This window comes from Phlebotomus papatasi, unplaced genomic scaffold (genome assembly GCF_024763615.1).
Source record: "Phlebotomus papatasi isolate M1 unplaced genomic scaffold, Ppap_2.1 HiC_scaffold_43, whole genome shotgun sequence".
NCBI lineage: Eukaryota > Metazoa > Arthropoda > Insecta > Diptera > Psychodidae > Phlebotomus > Phlebotomus papatasi.
Genome location: NW_026604632.1, coordinates 133,556 through 149,726, shown reverse-complemented (window position 1 = coordinate 149,726; position 16,171 = coordinate 133,556). Strand labels below are relative to the sequence as shown.

The 16,171-nt window shown below is 40.5% G+C and overlaps 2 protein-coding genes across 2 annotated transcripts; one reads left to right on the top strand and one right to left on the bottom strand.

Moving 5' to 3' along the window:
• Positions 1-2,609: 2,609 nt before the first annotated feature.
• On the top strand, positions 2,610-7,823 carry LOC129809203 (uncharacterized). Its single transcript, XM_055859018.1, has one exon. It carries the CDS (start codon positions 2,610-2,612, stop codon positions 7,821-7,823), a length of 5,214 nt encoding a protein of 1,737 aa, XP_055714993.1.
• Positions 7,824-9,723: 1,900 nt separating this feature from the next.
• Positions 9,724-13,371, bottom strand: LOC129809201 (uncharacterized). Its single transcript, XM_055859017.1, has 2 exons — positions 13,248-13,371; positions 9,724-12,548 (listed from the first exon to the last, which is right to left on the bottom strand). The coding sequence occupies exons 1-2, from the start codon at positions 13,369-13,371 to the stop codon at positions 9,724-9,726; spliced, it is 2,949 nt and encodes a 982-aa protein (XP_055714992.1).
• Positions 13,372-16,171: the final 2,800 nt, after the last annotated feature.

Below are 16,171 nucleotides of genomic sequence, written 5' to 3'. Positions count from 1 at the left end.
TGATAAGTGTTACACGGAAAATTCATAAGTACTTTTCTTTCTCTTGCTGAAAAACCATTGATATAAGGATTTTATTAAAGTGATATTTTCTGTTCAAGAAATAAATTATGTGGTTACTTTCTATTTATTAATAAACTTTGTGTGATTAGATATCAGTGATGTTAAATGTGACTTATAGATATTTTATATTATATTTAATATATATATTCGATTTACTAATAAGAGTTTTACTCTTCATCTTTCGCAGGATTTCACCAAGCTTTTTAAGGAGGCCCAGGAGAGGCAACCTGTGTACAGTAGTAAATTGACTGCAGGACATTACTATAGATGCGAGAAGTTCATCTCAGGGGTGAACACTTTTGGGCAAGAAGTTGTTATAGCTATTCTAAAGAACGGCTATAAGATCTACTTGCCCAAGAGGCTCAGCGATAAAGTCATGCCTCATTGCGACGAGCTGAAGCCCGAGGATAATTGGGCTTTAAAGCTCGTCCGCTACGAAGAAGAGGAGATGGTGTTTAACGGTGTTCGGAAGAACACCAAAACACCCATTTTAGAAATCATCAAAGGGGTGAAAGAAGATGGCATTCCCGATGGTGATGGTAAAAATGCTTCTGCTGTTGCTGAGGAAACGGGAGAAAAAAACTCTCTGGAACCTCTTCCGGGACCGAGCAGCAGCACTGACAATAACAACAGCCACAACACCATCACACCTCAAGGCCCTCAGCCTATTAGGAGAAAGAGGGAGCTTCCTTCTGCAAAGCAGCGAAGGGATAAAGTGAAAAGACTTCTCTCAAAGATGCAGAAGAAGCAGATGCCACACGAGTCGCAAATCGACTTGTTCCTGAGCGACAGTGACGGTGACGTCACATTTATACCGGACTTAGACGCCGAGGTTTTTGAGGATGAAGATGTCTTCACCCAGAGAAAATAAAAAAATTAATGAATAAAATCTTATTTAACATATGTATTTTGTTTTTATTTTCTCCCAAAATTGTTTTCTCAACGTTGTGATTTCCTCATAGGGAAGGGCGTTTGACAGTTTGCTAGAGATGGTAAACTTTTACAGATTTCATGGATTTCTGCCTAAAGTAGATGACAACTGCCGTGAAATTTGTGAAATTTTACCACCTCTTCCGTTTGCATAATAACCCTTGACTTTTTCTTGGTAGGGGGGAGGTGGACCTACTTTGAGCTGTGGGGCTATATTGTTATACGATATTTTCGCATATTTCTAAAGGAAACTGGGTTTTAAAATGATGTAATTTGGATAGACAAAATAATTGTGTTTCTAAATCAAATAATTGTAAAGACCGGCTTCACTTAGAAATAGACGAAAAAGTCGTATAACAATCTAGCCCCACAAATCAAAGTAGCCCCACCTCCCCTAGTGCTTGAAAATATGACAAAAGAAACCTTTAGTTCAAATGCATCACGACCACAGAAATTCTGAAGGGTTTGAATATTAGCTAGAAACTTATCATAAGAATCATGTCTTGGATTAAATACCGTTAGAGCAGTACGGCAGAATGCTTTGAGAATTTTGCTGACAACGCAGCAGTCGTGCAGTGACATAGCTCTAGAATTTACACATTTCTGCAACAGTCGCACGGTGGCATATTCTTAGAGCTTTTTTCATTCATTCACACATTCATTTCCCTTGATTGTGCAACAGTCGTACAGTGCCACAGCTGTAGAAATCACCACAGTCCTACAGTGGCTCACAACAGTCGCACAGTGGTAAATAACAACAGTCTCACAACAGTCGTACGGTGGCTAACTTACTACTTCAGGAGAAGGGATGAGGAATCCTCTGACCACAAAAGGTATCTGAATTGTTTTGGGCATAGTATACAAGAAAATCCCAGAAGATCTGGGATTGCCTGGAGGAAGCTCCAGGAATCCTCTGACCACAAAAGATATCTGAAGAGTTTTGGGCATAGTATATAAGAAAATCCCAGAAAATCTGTGATTTCCAGGAGAATTGATGAGGAATCCTCTGACTCCCGTAGGTATCTGAAGTGTTTTGGACATAATATGCAAGAAAATCCCGGAAGATCTGTGATTTCCAGGAGAAGGGATGAGGAATCCTCTGACCACAGAGGGTATCTGAATTGTTTTGGGTATAGTATACAAGAAAATCCCAGAAGATCTGAGATTTCCTGGAGGAAGCTCCAGGAATCCTCTGACCACAAAAGGTATCTGAAGAGTTTTGGGCATAGTATACAAGAAAATCCCAGTAAATCTGTGATTTCCAGGAGAAGGGTTGAGTAATCCTCTGACCCCCGTAGGTATCTGGGGTGTCTTTGACATAATATGCAAGAAAATCCCGGAAGATCTGTGATTTCCAGGATGTTCAGTCGTTAAATTTAAATTTTTCATCTAACTGCTCCTCTAGCGGATTTTGCACAAAAGTCATTCTGTCATAATACTTCTATCTCTGTCATTGTAAGAAAAAGGATTGCGCAATAAAATTATCAAATTGAGTTTATAAAACTAGCCCAGGTGAATCAGCTATACCCTCGCTCTGCCATCAAATTATCCATCATAGTTTTGATCCATCAAGCCAAATACCTGTGGCTGTATAAGTAGCTACCTTTGAACGCAACAACATGGAGCAATTGACAAAATTGCATAGACAACTCGGTGCCCTCAAGCGCAAGTTGGCGGACACTATGAAGCCATTTAACCAACCTGCAACCGACATGTCGGTGGGGGCCTGGGAGCCTCGTTTGCAGTTCATCAGAGGTCTCAGGGAAGACGCAAAGGTGTTAGAGAATGCTGCTTATGAACTCGCTACTGATGACCAGGAATTTGATAAAGAAGTGGAGAGATTTGCCAATTTTGAGCAAATACTTTTGGAAGCAGAAGTGAAAATCTCGAAGCTGAAGATTCCTGCGGAGGAAAAGCCACCAATGATTCCCGGGAGTAGTGAGAGGGGTTCCAGACTACCGACAATCTCTTTGAAAACGTTCAGTGGCCAGCACGAGGATTGGAATGCGTTTTTCGCGCAGTTCACTTCAATGATACACAATCAGAAAGACTTGTCGGCTGTGGACAAATTCCACTACTTGGTGTCATACTTGTCTGGTGAGGCTTTTCAAGTGGTTAAAGAACTAGAAATCGTCGAATCCAATTACGAAATCGCTTTGGAGCTGCTGAAGAATGCTTATGAAGATAAGAGGCTAATCATTCGTAAGTACATTAACCAACTATTGAATTTGAAGCCCATCGTGACTGAATCTGCCGCTGAGTTGCGTGCTTTGTGCAATGTCGTGAATCAATCTGTCAGTGTTTTGAAGAAAATGGGTCTTCATATCGATAAGTGGAACGAGATTTTGGTCTGTTTGGTGGAGACGAAACTGGACAAGGTGTCTAGGCGAGATTGGGAAGAAACTATCAGTGCAAATAAAGAATTTCCCACCTTTGAGGAGCTCAATACTTTCCTGACTCGCCGCTCTAAGATGCTCAGGTCACTGTCAAATTCAACAGCTTCTACACCAAAACAGACTGAGGAGAAAAAAGGATCTCAGGGTTTCACAAAGAGGAAGACGTTGGTTGTCAGTGGTGAAGACACCCAAGTGTCATGCAAACTTTGCAATGAGACAGGTCATAGACTTCGACAATGTGAAGCTTTCCAGAGATTGGGCATTGAAGAAAGAATCAACAAGGCAAGAGAATTGTCTCTTTGTCTCAACTGCTTGGGCCCTGGAAATCACACATCACGACAGTGCAAATTCGGGAAGTGCAGGAAGTGTGGTAAGTCACATAATACACTATTACATAGAATTACCGATACACCCTCTTCTGATGCACTTGCTGGAAATTCAGTAGACAATTCCGGTGCAGCTTCAAATCAAACAGCTGTCAATGGTACTGGTAATGCATTACCCGCATCCCGCCGACAGGGGGATGCGCAAGTCATGCTTGCTACAGCTGTTGTTTATGTTTTCGATAGATTTGGTAAAAGACAAATGTGTCGTGTCGGATTGGATTCTTATGCGCAATCAAACTTTATCACAGAGAATTTGTGCCAAAAATTACAATTGCAGAAGTCCACATGCAATATTTCAATTTCGGGAATTGGTGATTCTTCCCTATTTATCCGACACTCTGCAAATGTGACTATTAAGTCCCGATACAGTGGTGCAGAATTGAACATGAATGCTCTCGTGATCCCAGTAATCACTGACAACCTTCCGAGTGCTCTTTTTGACCCTGCAAAGCTGAAATTGCCACCTTATGTGCAATTGGCTGATCCAGAATTTTATGTTCCGAAAAAAATCGATATGCTCGTTGGTGCCGAGTTCTTTTTCCAGATTCTCATTCCTGGGCAGATGATAGCTACACCAAACCTTCCGACATTGCAAAACACTATCTTTGGCTGGGTTCTATCAGGAAGTTTGGATCTCTCTGAAGAGACCCAAGAGCAAAATCAAGCATCCACATCTGCTGTCATCTGCAACCTTTCGGTAGAAGAGAATCTGAGTGATCAATTGACAAAATTCTGGGAAATCGAACAACCAACTCCTCCGGAACAGACATTAACTCAAGAAGAGTACATCTGTGAGCAGCATTTTGTTACTAACACCAAGAGAGATGAAACTGGCCAGTTTGTGGTACGACTTCCTCTAAAGAAAGAGACAAGCGATTTGGGGACTTCATATCAAGGAGCTCTTAGACGATTTTTGTCCCTAGAAAGACGACTGGAGAATAATCCAGAAGTGAAAGCAAAATATCATGACTTCATGGCAGAGTATTTGGCACTTGGCCACATGAATGAAGTTGGCCCAGATCAGATAATGTATCAGCCGAGCTATTTCCTGCCACATCACTGTGTCTTCAATGAAAATAGTACCACAACACGCCTCAGAGTGGTTTTTGACGCCAGTCACAAGACATCATCAGGCAAATCTCTCAATGATATTCTGTGTGTGGGCGCACAGACCCAGCCTGAGTTGATGACAATTCTATTGAACTTTCGCATGGGCGAATATGCCATTTCTGCTGACATTCGACGAATGTACGGGATGGTGAAAGTGGACAATCGAGACATTGGGTTGCAACAGATCCTGTGGAGATTTGATCAGGATCAAGCTGTAAGTACTTATGCCTTAAATACTGTGACATATGGTACCGCTTGCGCCCCCTTTCTAGCCACGCGGTGTCTCTTGGAACTGGCCAATATTGGGGCCTCCACTTTTCCACTGGCATCCAAAGCAAGCCGGGAGAATTTTTACATGGACGACTTGCTAGTATCCGTCTCCACTCCCGACAAAGCCGAAGAATTGTTAAAACAATTGATAAATTTGCTACATTCAGCAAATTTTCAATTGCACAAGTGGCACACCAATCACACACCGCTATTGGACACAATCAAGACTGCTCAACAAACCAGTGAACCTCCACAGATCTCAGAAGTTACTCATGCCCTAGGAATTGAATGGAGACCACAAACTGATGAATTTACTGTCAAAGTTCCCGACATCGATCCAGAGAGTGCCATCACTCGGAGAAGTATCCTATCTGACACAGCAAAATTATTCGATCCTTTGGGTCTCATTAGCCCAGTGGTCGTGCGTGCCAAGATGTTCATGCAGGATTTATGCCGAGTCAAGATGAGTTGGGACGAGCCTGTGGATGCTGAACAGTGCCGCCTTTGGCAGAAATATCGGCAAGAACTCTTGACAATCAATTCTCTCAAATATTCTCGATGGGTAATAGGCCACAATGGCACTGGAAAGATTCAAATTCATGGGTTCTGTGATGCTTCCTTGAGAGCAATGGGATGTGTTATTTACATTAGATTCGAGACTGATGAAGGAGAAATATTTGTGCAGCTTTTGTGTGCAAAATCAAGAGTCACACCTTTGAAAAAAGGAACTTATACAATTCCCCGTCTGGAATTGTGTGCGGCTGAGTTACTGGCCAAGGTATCTAATAGAGTTCAAACAGATTTGAGGCTGAAGGAGGTTGAGATGTTTCTGTGGTCCGATTCTACTATTACCCTCTCATGGATTTGTCAAGACAGTGCTCAATTTAAAATATTTGTTGCAACGAGAATTCATAGGATCCAGTCTCTTACCAAAGATGCAACATGGCAAAACGTCTGTTCAAAAGACAACCCAGCTGATATAGTATCACGAGGTGCCACAGTTCGAGACCTAAAGGCTTCATCTTTATGGTTCAAGGGTCCGGCTTGGCTCTCAAGCCCTCAGGAGGAATGGCCAACTTCCAATGCTGTTCGTGATAGTGAAGTTAGAAATCCAATTGAATTGGCTGAAATCAACTGTTCAGTTTCCACTCAAGATTCTTTTGGGAATTTTATCCACAAATTCAGCTCAATTCATAAGCTAAATAGGGTAATAGCTTACTGGAGACGTTTCATGTACAATTGCCGCCATCCTAAGGCAAAGAAATGCGGACCACTCTCTGTCATTGAACTTAAAGAATCCCTGGATATTCTTGTGAGGATTGAACAACGCACCTACCTGTTTGATGAGATCAAACAACTCCAGAAACCAAATAGAGGAAGGCCAATGAAATGCAAGACTCTCCAGTCCTTGGATCCCTTCCTGGATGATAAGGGTATGCTACGAGTCGGCGGACGACTCCGTCATGCAGAAGTATCAATGAAAACAAGGTGTCCCCTTATCATTCCAAAGGGACATTTGGCAAAACTCCTGGCCAGAAATGAACATCAGATATTACTACATGCGGGTCCTCAGCATGTGTTAGCCTCCATGCGGTTGCGGTGGTGGCCCTTGGGTGGCAGAAATCTGGTGAGGAAGATCATCAAGCAATGCATTACTTGTTTCCGAATGAATCCACCGCCCTGTGAGCAGTTTATGGGCTCTCTTCCCAAGGTTAGAGTGAACCAGGCTCGTCCATTTCTCCATTGTGGATGTGACTTCGCAGGACCAGTGAAAATTCGACCAATGCATGGTCGAAAGGGACAGACCAGAGATGCTTTCATCGCAGTGTTTATCTGTATGGTGACAAAGGCAGTCCATCTGGAAGCCGTAAGCAATCTTTCTGCTGATGCCTTTACCGCTGCCTTGAAAAGACTTATTGGACGAAGGGGAAGGATTGCACATTTTTACTGTGACAACGGGAAAAATTTTATTGGAGCGAAAAGAGAGCTGACTCAACTTCGACAGATATTCTTGAGTCAGGAGAGCAACCAGTTTCTACGAGAATACTTTTCGAAGGAAGGTATTACGTGGCATTTTATCCCACCTAATGCCCCTCACTTTGGTGGCCTCTGGGAGGCTGCTGTTCGCTCAGTCAAGAAACATCTGTACCGAGTCACTGCTAATGCAAGTCTCAACTTTGAGGAACTAACAACCTTGTTAGTTCAAATTGAAGCAGTGCTCAATTCACGCCCCATTACTACTTTGTCCGAGGACCCCAAGGATTTGCAGTATCTTGCTCCGGGACATTTCCTTTCCTCTGGAGGACCGCTCACAGCTTTACCAGAGCCTGACTTGACAGAGCTTCCTGTCAATCGCCTTAGTAGTTGGCAACGGGTCCAGCAATTGCTTCAACATTTCTGGAATCGCTGGTCCGTTGAGTACCTCACTCAGCTGCAACAACGACCAAAATGGCTCCAAAAGAAGAGAAATCTACAGGAAGGTGATGTCGTATTGCTTAGAGAAGACAAAACTCCACCCATGTTCTGGCCAATTGGTCGCATCATCAAAACATTTCCCGGAGCAGACAACCTGATACGTGTAGTGGAGCTGAAACTCAAGGACGGAAGGACTTTCAAGCGGCCAATCTCGAAGATCTCACTTTTGCCAATTGATGATGATGATCAACTTTAATTTTCATATTCTCTATCTCATTGTTTAATTTCGATTAATTTCTTGAAATCCAAATGTTTGTATTTCAACCCGGGAGTATGTTCAGTCGTTAAATGTAAATTTTTCATCTAACTGCTCCTCTAGCGGATTTTGCACAAAAGTCATTCTGACATTATACTTCTATCTCTGTCATTGTAAGAAAAAGGATTGCGCAATAAAATTATCAAATTGAGTTTATAAAACTAGCCCAGGTGAATCAGCTATACCCTCGCTCTGCCATCAAATTATCCATCACAGGAGAAGGAATGAGGAATCCTCTGACCCCCATAAGTATCTGGGGAGTCTTTCACATAATATGCAAGAAAATCCCAGAAGATCTGTGATTTCCAGGAGAAATCTCCAGGAATCCTCTGACCCCTGTAGGTATCTGGGGCGTCTTTGACATAATATGCAAGAAAATCCCAGAAGATCTGTGATTTCCATGAGAAGGGATGAGGAATCCTGTGACCCCCATAGGTATCTGGGGCGTCTTTGACATAATATACAAGAGAATCCCAGAAGATCTGTGATTTCCAGGAGAAGGGATAGGGAATCCTGTGACCCCCATAGGTATCTGGGGCATCCTTGACATAATATGAAAGAAAATCCCAGAAGATCTGTGATTTCCAGGAGAAGGAATGAGGAATCCTCTGACCCCCATAAGTATCTGGGGAGTCTTTCACATAATATGCAAGAAAATCCCAGAAGATCTGTGATTTCCAGGAGAAATCTCCAGGAATCCTCTGACCCCTATAGGTATCTGGGGCGTCTTTGACATAATATGCAAGAAAATCCCAGAAGATCTGTGATTTCCATGAGAAGGGATGAGGAATCCTGTGACCCCCATAGGTATCTGGGGCATCTTTGACATATTATGAAAGGAAATCCCAGAAGATCTGGGATTTCCTGGAGGAAGCTCCAGGAATCTTATGACCACAAAAGTTATCTGAAGAGATTTGGACTTAGCATACAAGAAAATCCCAGAAGATCTGGGATTTTCTGGAGGAAGCTCCTGGAATCCTCTAACCACAATAGGTATCTGAATTGTGTTGGGCATAGTATACAAGAAAATCCCAGAAGATCCGGGATTTCCTGGAGGAAGCTCCAGGAATCCTCTAACCACAAAAGGTATCTGAATTTTTTTGGGCATAGCATGCAAGAAAATCCCAGAAGATCTGGGATTTCCTGGAGGATGTTCTAGGAATCCTCTGACCACAAAAGATATCTGAAGTGTTTTGGACCTGATATGCAAGAAAATCCCAGAAGATCTGAGATTTCCTGGAGGATGCTCCTGGAATCCTCTGACCACAAAAGTATCTGAATTGTTTTGGGCATAGTATACAAGAAAATCCCAGATCTGGGATTTGCTGGAGCAGGGATGAGGAATCCTGTGACCACCGAAGGTATCTGGGGCGTCTTTCACATAATATGCAGGAAAATCCCAGAAGAACTGGGATTTCTTGGAGGTACGAGGAGAGGGTAGTACACTACTTCCATCTTAATACTTCTCCCATGGATTTTCATAAAATCCCATAATATCATTGAGGTGACAGAAATAACTTTTTTTTTCAAAAAGTGTAAAATGCAAAGAAAAAAATCTGAAAATTATTGGCTGCTGGAATGAAATTCAGATAGAAAATTCAAAAAGAAAGAGAAAAAAACATAGCGAAGGTTTTTCCATCCCTTTTGCACCTTCACGAAATACCACACACAGAGCATTTCCCCATCTCTGTTTTTTCTACACCTCCTGTCGTCCACGAGTGCTGCCTTTGCTTTTGCTCGGCAGCAGTCGTCGGCAGAGAGGAGAATGTACAGAGCCACCAATACATACAAATATGTGTCATTTTGCCCCTGGCAAAAAATAAATGTCATTCTGCTTCTTTTACTTTATATATGTCATTTTGCTTCTGGGCTCCTCTTTAGAATCAATCCAAGCATGACAGTTTACATCCGCGATATCGAGTGTTTTCAAAGTCATATCAAGGAGCTCAGCTAGCAAAACTGCTCCACAGAGCTCAAGTCGAGGCATTGTGTATGGTTTGTCCAATGGAACAACCCGTGTTTTAGCAGCAAGTGGTAGTATCATCACGAGACTATCCTTTTCAACACGTGCATACACCACTGCGCCGTACGCCTTCTCCGAAGCGTCCGAGAAACCATGCAACTGTACATTTGCTCCTGGTGAATAGTTCATGTATCTCGGAATTCTTATTTTCTCCACCTCTGGAAGGTTACGTAGAAATTCTTTCCAATCATCCACGATGCCTTTTGAAACAGGTTTGTTCCAGTCTACTTGATCCTTACATGCTCTCTGCATGATTAATCTAGCTCTTATAGTTACTGGAGCTAGCCAACCAATAGGATCATAGATAGAAGCCAGATGGGATAGTATCATTCTCTTGTCCATCTGACCAGAGCGAGGAGTTGGTTTTATTTTGTAAGAAAATTGGTCGGTGTTAGGATCCCAACCAACACCAAGAGCTGTTAATGTCCTAGCTTCAATTTGTTCTTCAGAGAGGTTTGCTAGCAACTCAGGTTTGTTACTAGTCCATTTTCTCAAATTCATGCCTCCCTTTTGTAGCAAATTTATCAATTCATTCTGAATTTGAAGAGCACCCTCCACTATGTCTGCCCCTGTCATTACGTCATCGACGTAAAAATCTTTTATGGCGGCGACAGCAGCAGGGAATTGCGCTCCTTCGTCTTCAGCCAACTGCATCAGAACCTTCACCGACAAGTACGTGGCCGGTGCAGTTCCATACGTCACCGTATTTAATCTGTACTCACGAATTGGTTGCTCAGGGCTGTCTCTCCACAGAATTCTTAAGTAATCTCTGTGTCCTTCTGCTACGATTATCTGCCTGAACATCTTCTCGATGTCAGCAGTGTATACATACTTGTATTTACACCAACGTATGATAATCTGATTTAAATTTTGTTGCAGCTGTGGACCAGCATGCAACACTGAATTCAAGCTTTTTCCAGTTGATGTCTTACAAGACGCATCAAAGACAACACGCATCTTGGTCGTGGAACTTTCTTTCTTAAAAACCGCGTGATGTGGCAAATAATATTTTCCACCATCAGGAGGTGCAAGCGACATATGCCCCAAAGAAATATACTCATGAATAAATTCAGAGTAATCCTTTCTTAGTTGCTCGTTTGTGGCGAATTTATTTTGCATATTAATAAAGCGAGCCATTGCTTGCTTTTTTGAATCTCCTAGTTCCGAAGGATTACCTTTAAAAGGCAATTGGACTACATATCGTCCATCTTCGGTTCTTGAATGTGTTTCTGCAAACTCCTTTTCAACACGATGTAGCACCCTATGTGGCTCTGTGTGTTGATCCATTTCCCAGAAAAGCTGTAATTTTCGATCAATTTCAGCCATCGAAATCATGCTAATTATTTTACTTTCTGGAAGTTTCTTTTGACTATGAGATCCTGTTAAGATCCATCCAAACTCTGTGTTCTGTGCGCTAATAGTGTTTGATCTTTTTATCCCATTCTTCAAAACTGATGCATAAATCTGTGCACCAAGGATCATGTCTATGGGTCCTGGTGTCATGAATGTTGGATCTGCCATCAGAATGTTATCAATCTTCAATCCTTTGTATGAATCAGTTTTGATAGGTTGTTGTGGTAATAGTCCTGTGAGCGAGGATAGTACAAGTGCTCCAACCTCAAGTTTATAAGTTGATGGAAATCTCGGCGCTAGAATGATCTGAACCTGATGTTTCGAGACAGCAGCTGCACTTCCACCTATTCCTCGAATGGGTGCGTTAATTCTCTCGCGTGGCAACGCAAGTTCTTGGGCTGCTCGTTCTGATATGAAGGAATCCCCAGATCCTGTATCAAGCAACGCACGAAGATAATGCCAATCTCCTCCATTTGCTCTCGCTTTCATGAGAATTGTAGGAAATAATGGCGAAGTTGAGCTTGTATGCAGGGAGACATGCTCAGAATCCTCAAACTCTTCAGAATCCTTCTGTTCTTCCTGATTATCCGTAGATAGAACTAATGCATCAGTTTTCTTAGGTTTAGTTTCTTTAGCTTGAGATTTTTTCTCATAATGTAGCAAGGTGTGATGCTTTTGATCACAATGCTGACAATTCCTTTTGCTCTTACATTCCTTGTCCTTGTTATGTGACAAGCAATTAAGGCAAAGATCAAGCTTAAGAGCTGTTTGACGTTTGTTGTAAGATGTCAGCTCTTGGAATTTCGGACAGTTTGTTATTCCATGAGCTTCTTTGCACAGAAAACAAGCCATCTTGCTGGTGAGATGAAATGACTTTTTAATGGTTTCTTTCTTCGCACCTTTTTTCTTGCTTTCAGGATCACCTGAATCCTCTTTATCGTTTGCTTTGAGCACTCTGTGCCTCTTGCGTAAGAAAGTCATAAATTGTGCGAGTGTGGGCATTTCAGTTGGATCGGGAAGCAATTCCTCAAGGTATCTAAGAGCATCTGTATCCAGTTTTTTTATTGCGAATCCAATAATTAAAGGATCCCAATTTTCAGTACAACATCCTTGACCTCTTAGTCCCTCAAGGGCCTCGTTAATTTGATCATGAAGAGTTATAATGTCCGTGGCACTGTTTTGGCCAACCTTCTTCATATCAGTCAGGATGTCGATATGACTCATAATAATTTCTCTCTTATTGTCATACCTTTCTTTTAGCAGCTTCAATGCTGCTTTGTAATTATCACCTATCGGGGTGATTTTACTTATAACCTTCTTTGCATCTCCATCGAGATACGATAATAGATACAAAAACTTTTCAGTATCATGAAGATATGGATCATTATGAATTATATGAATGAATAACTCATAAAATCCTTTCCATTCAACAGCCTTTCCAGAAAATTTGCCAATTTTTACGGGTGGCAATTTTGGTCTATGCGACGCATGCGGCCCTGGAAACGGTGTATTGAATTGAGAAAAATTTGGACCTTGTGTCCACTGATTCCCTTGTGGCATAAAGGGAACAAAATAATAGCCAGGAACATTCTGAGGTTGTCCTGCAAATCCTTGTTGATCGAAGGATTGATAAAAATTAGGTCCACGAAAACCTTGCGGTAGAGCATTCTCCTTTGAATGATCTCCACCCGAAAAACTAGAGAAAGTTTGAACATTGTTTCTCTCGTGATTTTCCGATATTTTATTTGAAGAAAGCTTCTCCGCGCTATCTCCTAGTGGCATCTCTTTACGCGCATGTGAATAACCGACGTTCAATCCACCCCGTAGTACATCATCTCCCCACGAGATATGTCGAGATCCAGAAAATTCGCCAAGACGCTGTGGCTCATGTGACAGCTGCTCTTGCGAGCGTGAAAAATTTGGAAAATCTCGAAGAGGGTTATCCGGCCATTTCGGATAAACACCTGTATAAGACAACTCTGTCTTACTTGAGGAACGAGCCTCAGCATCATCTTCATCCGAAGATTGGCCATCCCACACGGGATGCTGAGTCTTATCGTCATCAGACGACAATTCTTTGAGCTTTTCTTCCATCAGGAATTTCGCCTCCATATATACTTTTTGAGTCGCGCCATAAAAGTCATTTTTGAAATATTCGTCATCTTTGCTTAGGTGTTGGTCAAGCTGAATGTGATTACTTTGAAATTCTTTCCATCTCTCTTCAATTTTCGCGAGACGACGCTGAATTGACTCCCGCGTTTTACGTTTGCCCTCTTTTTTATAATTAGTAAGCAATCGTTCCATTTCTACCGCGTGTTTCGCAGTGTCAGCAAGAATACCCTTTGTGTCCATTGCTTGTGTGACGAGTGCAAAGTTCTCTTTCTCAATCAGTGTATGTAGAGAAAAAAAAAAGAAATGCAGTGGAACTTTGTGCCAAAATAAAATTGTGTTTACTTGCCAAAAAAGTGTTTAAAAAATCAAATAAAGTGAATAAAAGTTGTTATGAGTGAAAATGTGTCCCTTGGTGAGATTCTTCCGCATCCAGCCTCTGGATTTTGGAGTTAATTTCGGCTAATTTTGCCTCCAACACCTTCATGGCTTTTCTTCTGCGCCGTTGCTGGACTTTTCTGCCTCCGCGGCTTCGTCTGTGCTTCTTCTTAGGAAGCTCAAAGAGGCGTTTTGAGGACGATCTTCTAGCCAAATACTCCTGTATGGTGATTGGCCTTGGTCCAGCAGTAGGATCTTGGAGCAACTTTTCCAGAGATGGCTTTTCTGATTTCTGAAAGGCTTCTGGAGGCGGTGGTGGCGGAGCCTCTGTGGCCTTATAGAGAGGAGTCGGAGGGACTCTCTCGGGAACAAACTTAATATTCTTACGTTCCACTGAAAAAAGGTTTTTATTTTACTTATGATTTTACGATTCAATTTTCAGGGGACGAGATTGACTGAAGCAGTAACCCGCAAGAAAAAAATGGAGAGTGACAAATTTTAGATTTAGAAGAATTATGCTTAGAAATCTTGAGAGCAATTTAAATTTTTCGGTCGCAAAAAAACCCAAATAAACCAACAAGAGAACGAAAAAAAAACAGGGTTCAATTAAAAAAAGCCGTAAGGACCAATGAATAGACAGTGGCAGAGCTGTTAGGATTTATCTTAGAATTTTGGGAGGGTTTACCTAGGAATTCCGGTGAAGAGAGCGCCTATGACGCTCTACAGTCACTGGGGGACAAAATTCTAATAATTAGAGCGCCTTCTTAAAGGCAGCTCTTTCTTAAAAGAACTTGGGAGGATTCCTTGCATGAGAAGACTTAGTGAAAAGACAAAGTTTTTGCCTTACTTACTTGTCCTTTCCACTACTGCATCACTCTTGTGAGCTTCTATGCATAAGCCGTAGCTAGATTCCATGGAAAGACGCGACTGATTTATTTTCCCACAAATCAATTATTTATATTACAATACTTTCTTAATTCTAAAGAGGTGGGAGAAAGTACAAATTTTTATGCACGCCTACTGCAACTTGGGGGAAATGTGACAAAATATAATGAGCAAGCAAATTTCTTCCCCTACTTTGCAAGTACATTGTACGTTCTTCCACAATTGCCCTATATTCTTCCAAATATAAACAATGAGAAGTTAGTATGATTTATCAACTTTTAGAAAGAAATAATAAAAAGAAAAGGATTAAATATATTATAAAAAATTATTCATGTTCACAGTCGTGAACAATGATGATGATAATGGTTAGACTTACAAATTTTACAATACATTGGGTTTATAAATTGAATTTTATTTGATATTAAAAATTCCAGTTTATGATCATTCAATTGAATCATTCAATTGTTTATAATCAGTAATTGAATTTTCATTTTAGGGCTCTCACTCTGTTCGCAAAAGCTATCAAAAAGCAAAAGATATTAAAAAAAAACTTGTATGACTTATACAATTATTGCTACTTATACTTTTTTTTTCTTCTTTTCAAAAAAGTATAAGTAGCAATAATTCTACAAGTTATACAAGGGCCAATCCATCTCAAGACGACCATAGGGGTACCCTTCATGGTCTTAGATGTTTTTGAATTTTACATATGTTAAAGTACACGATAAAATAATATACCCCTATTTTTTTTCTTCCGAAAAAAAATCCTGGCCGGAGATACATGGCGTCAGAGATGGCGCCTCGCGCTTCATTCCTCAATTGCGATTTTTAGCAAATATTTTAAAATGCTCTATTTCGGGAACGGGTTGAGATTTCTTCTTACACTTTTTTTTATTTGAAAGATAATTTTATACTCTTTAAAACGATATACTTGATTTTGCATTATCTGCTTAAGTTTTTTTGTAACGGTCTTTTCAAAAATTTTTGAAAAAAATTTAAAAATTAATTTTTCTCAAAAACCCCATTCTCAAAAATTTTGATTTTTTTACTGTTGATCAGTAACATTGAGTACTACATTCCCTGAAAAGGCGAGCTTCCACTTTTGCACTTACTTTTTTTAAAATATATTTGAAAAATTAACATATTTTCAAAATTAAAAATAACCAGTTAAACTCAAAATTTTGAGTTCAACTTTTCAGGGAATATAGTACTCCACAATACTTATAAACAGCCAAAAAATCAAAATTTCTCGAAATCAAGTTTTTGAAAAAACTTTTTTTTTGTGTTTTAAATAAAAATGTCTTTTATTGACAAAAATAAGCCTTTAAATCAAATTAAACACATGTACTAATTATGTTTTTTTGTTTCCTTTTAGTTTTTCAAAAAAAAAATTTTGGAAATTTTTTTGGATTATTTTCGAAAAAATAAAAAATAAATTTTTTTTTGAAATTCCGTTTAAAAAAATCTACATATTGACACATGTGTCAAATGTATCTTAAAGTTTGATTTTTGTCAATAAAAGACATTTTTATTTAAAACT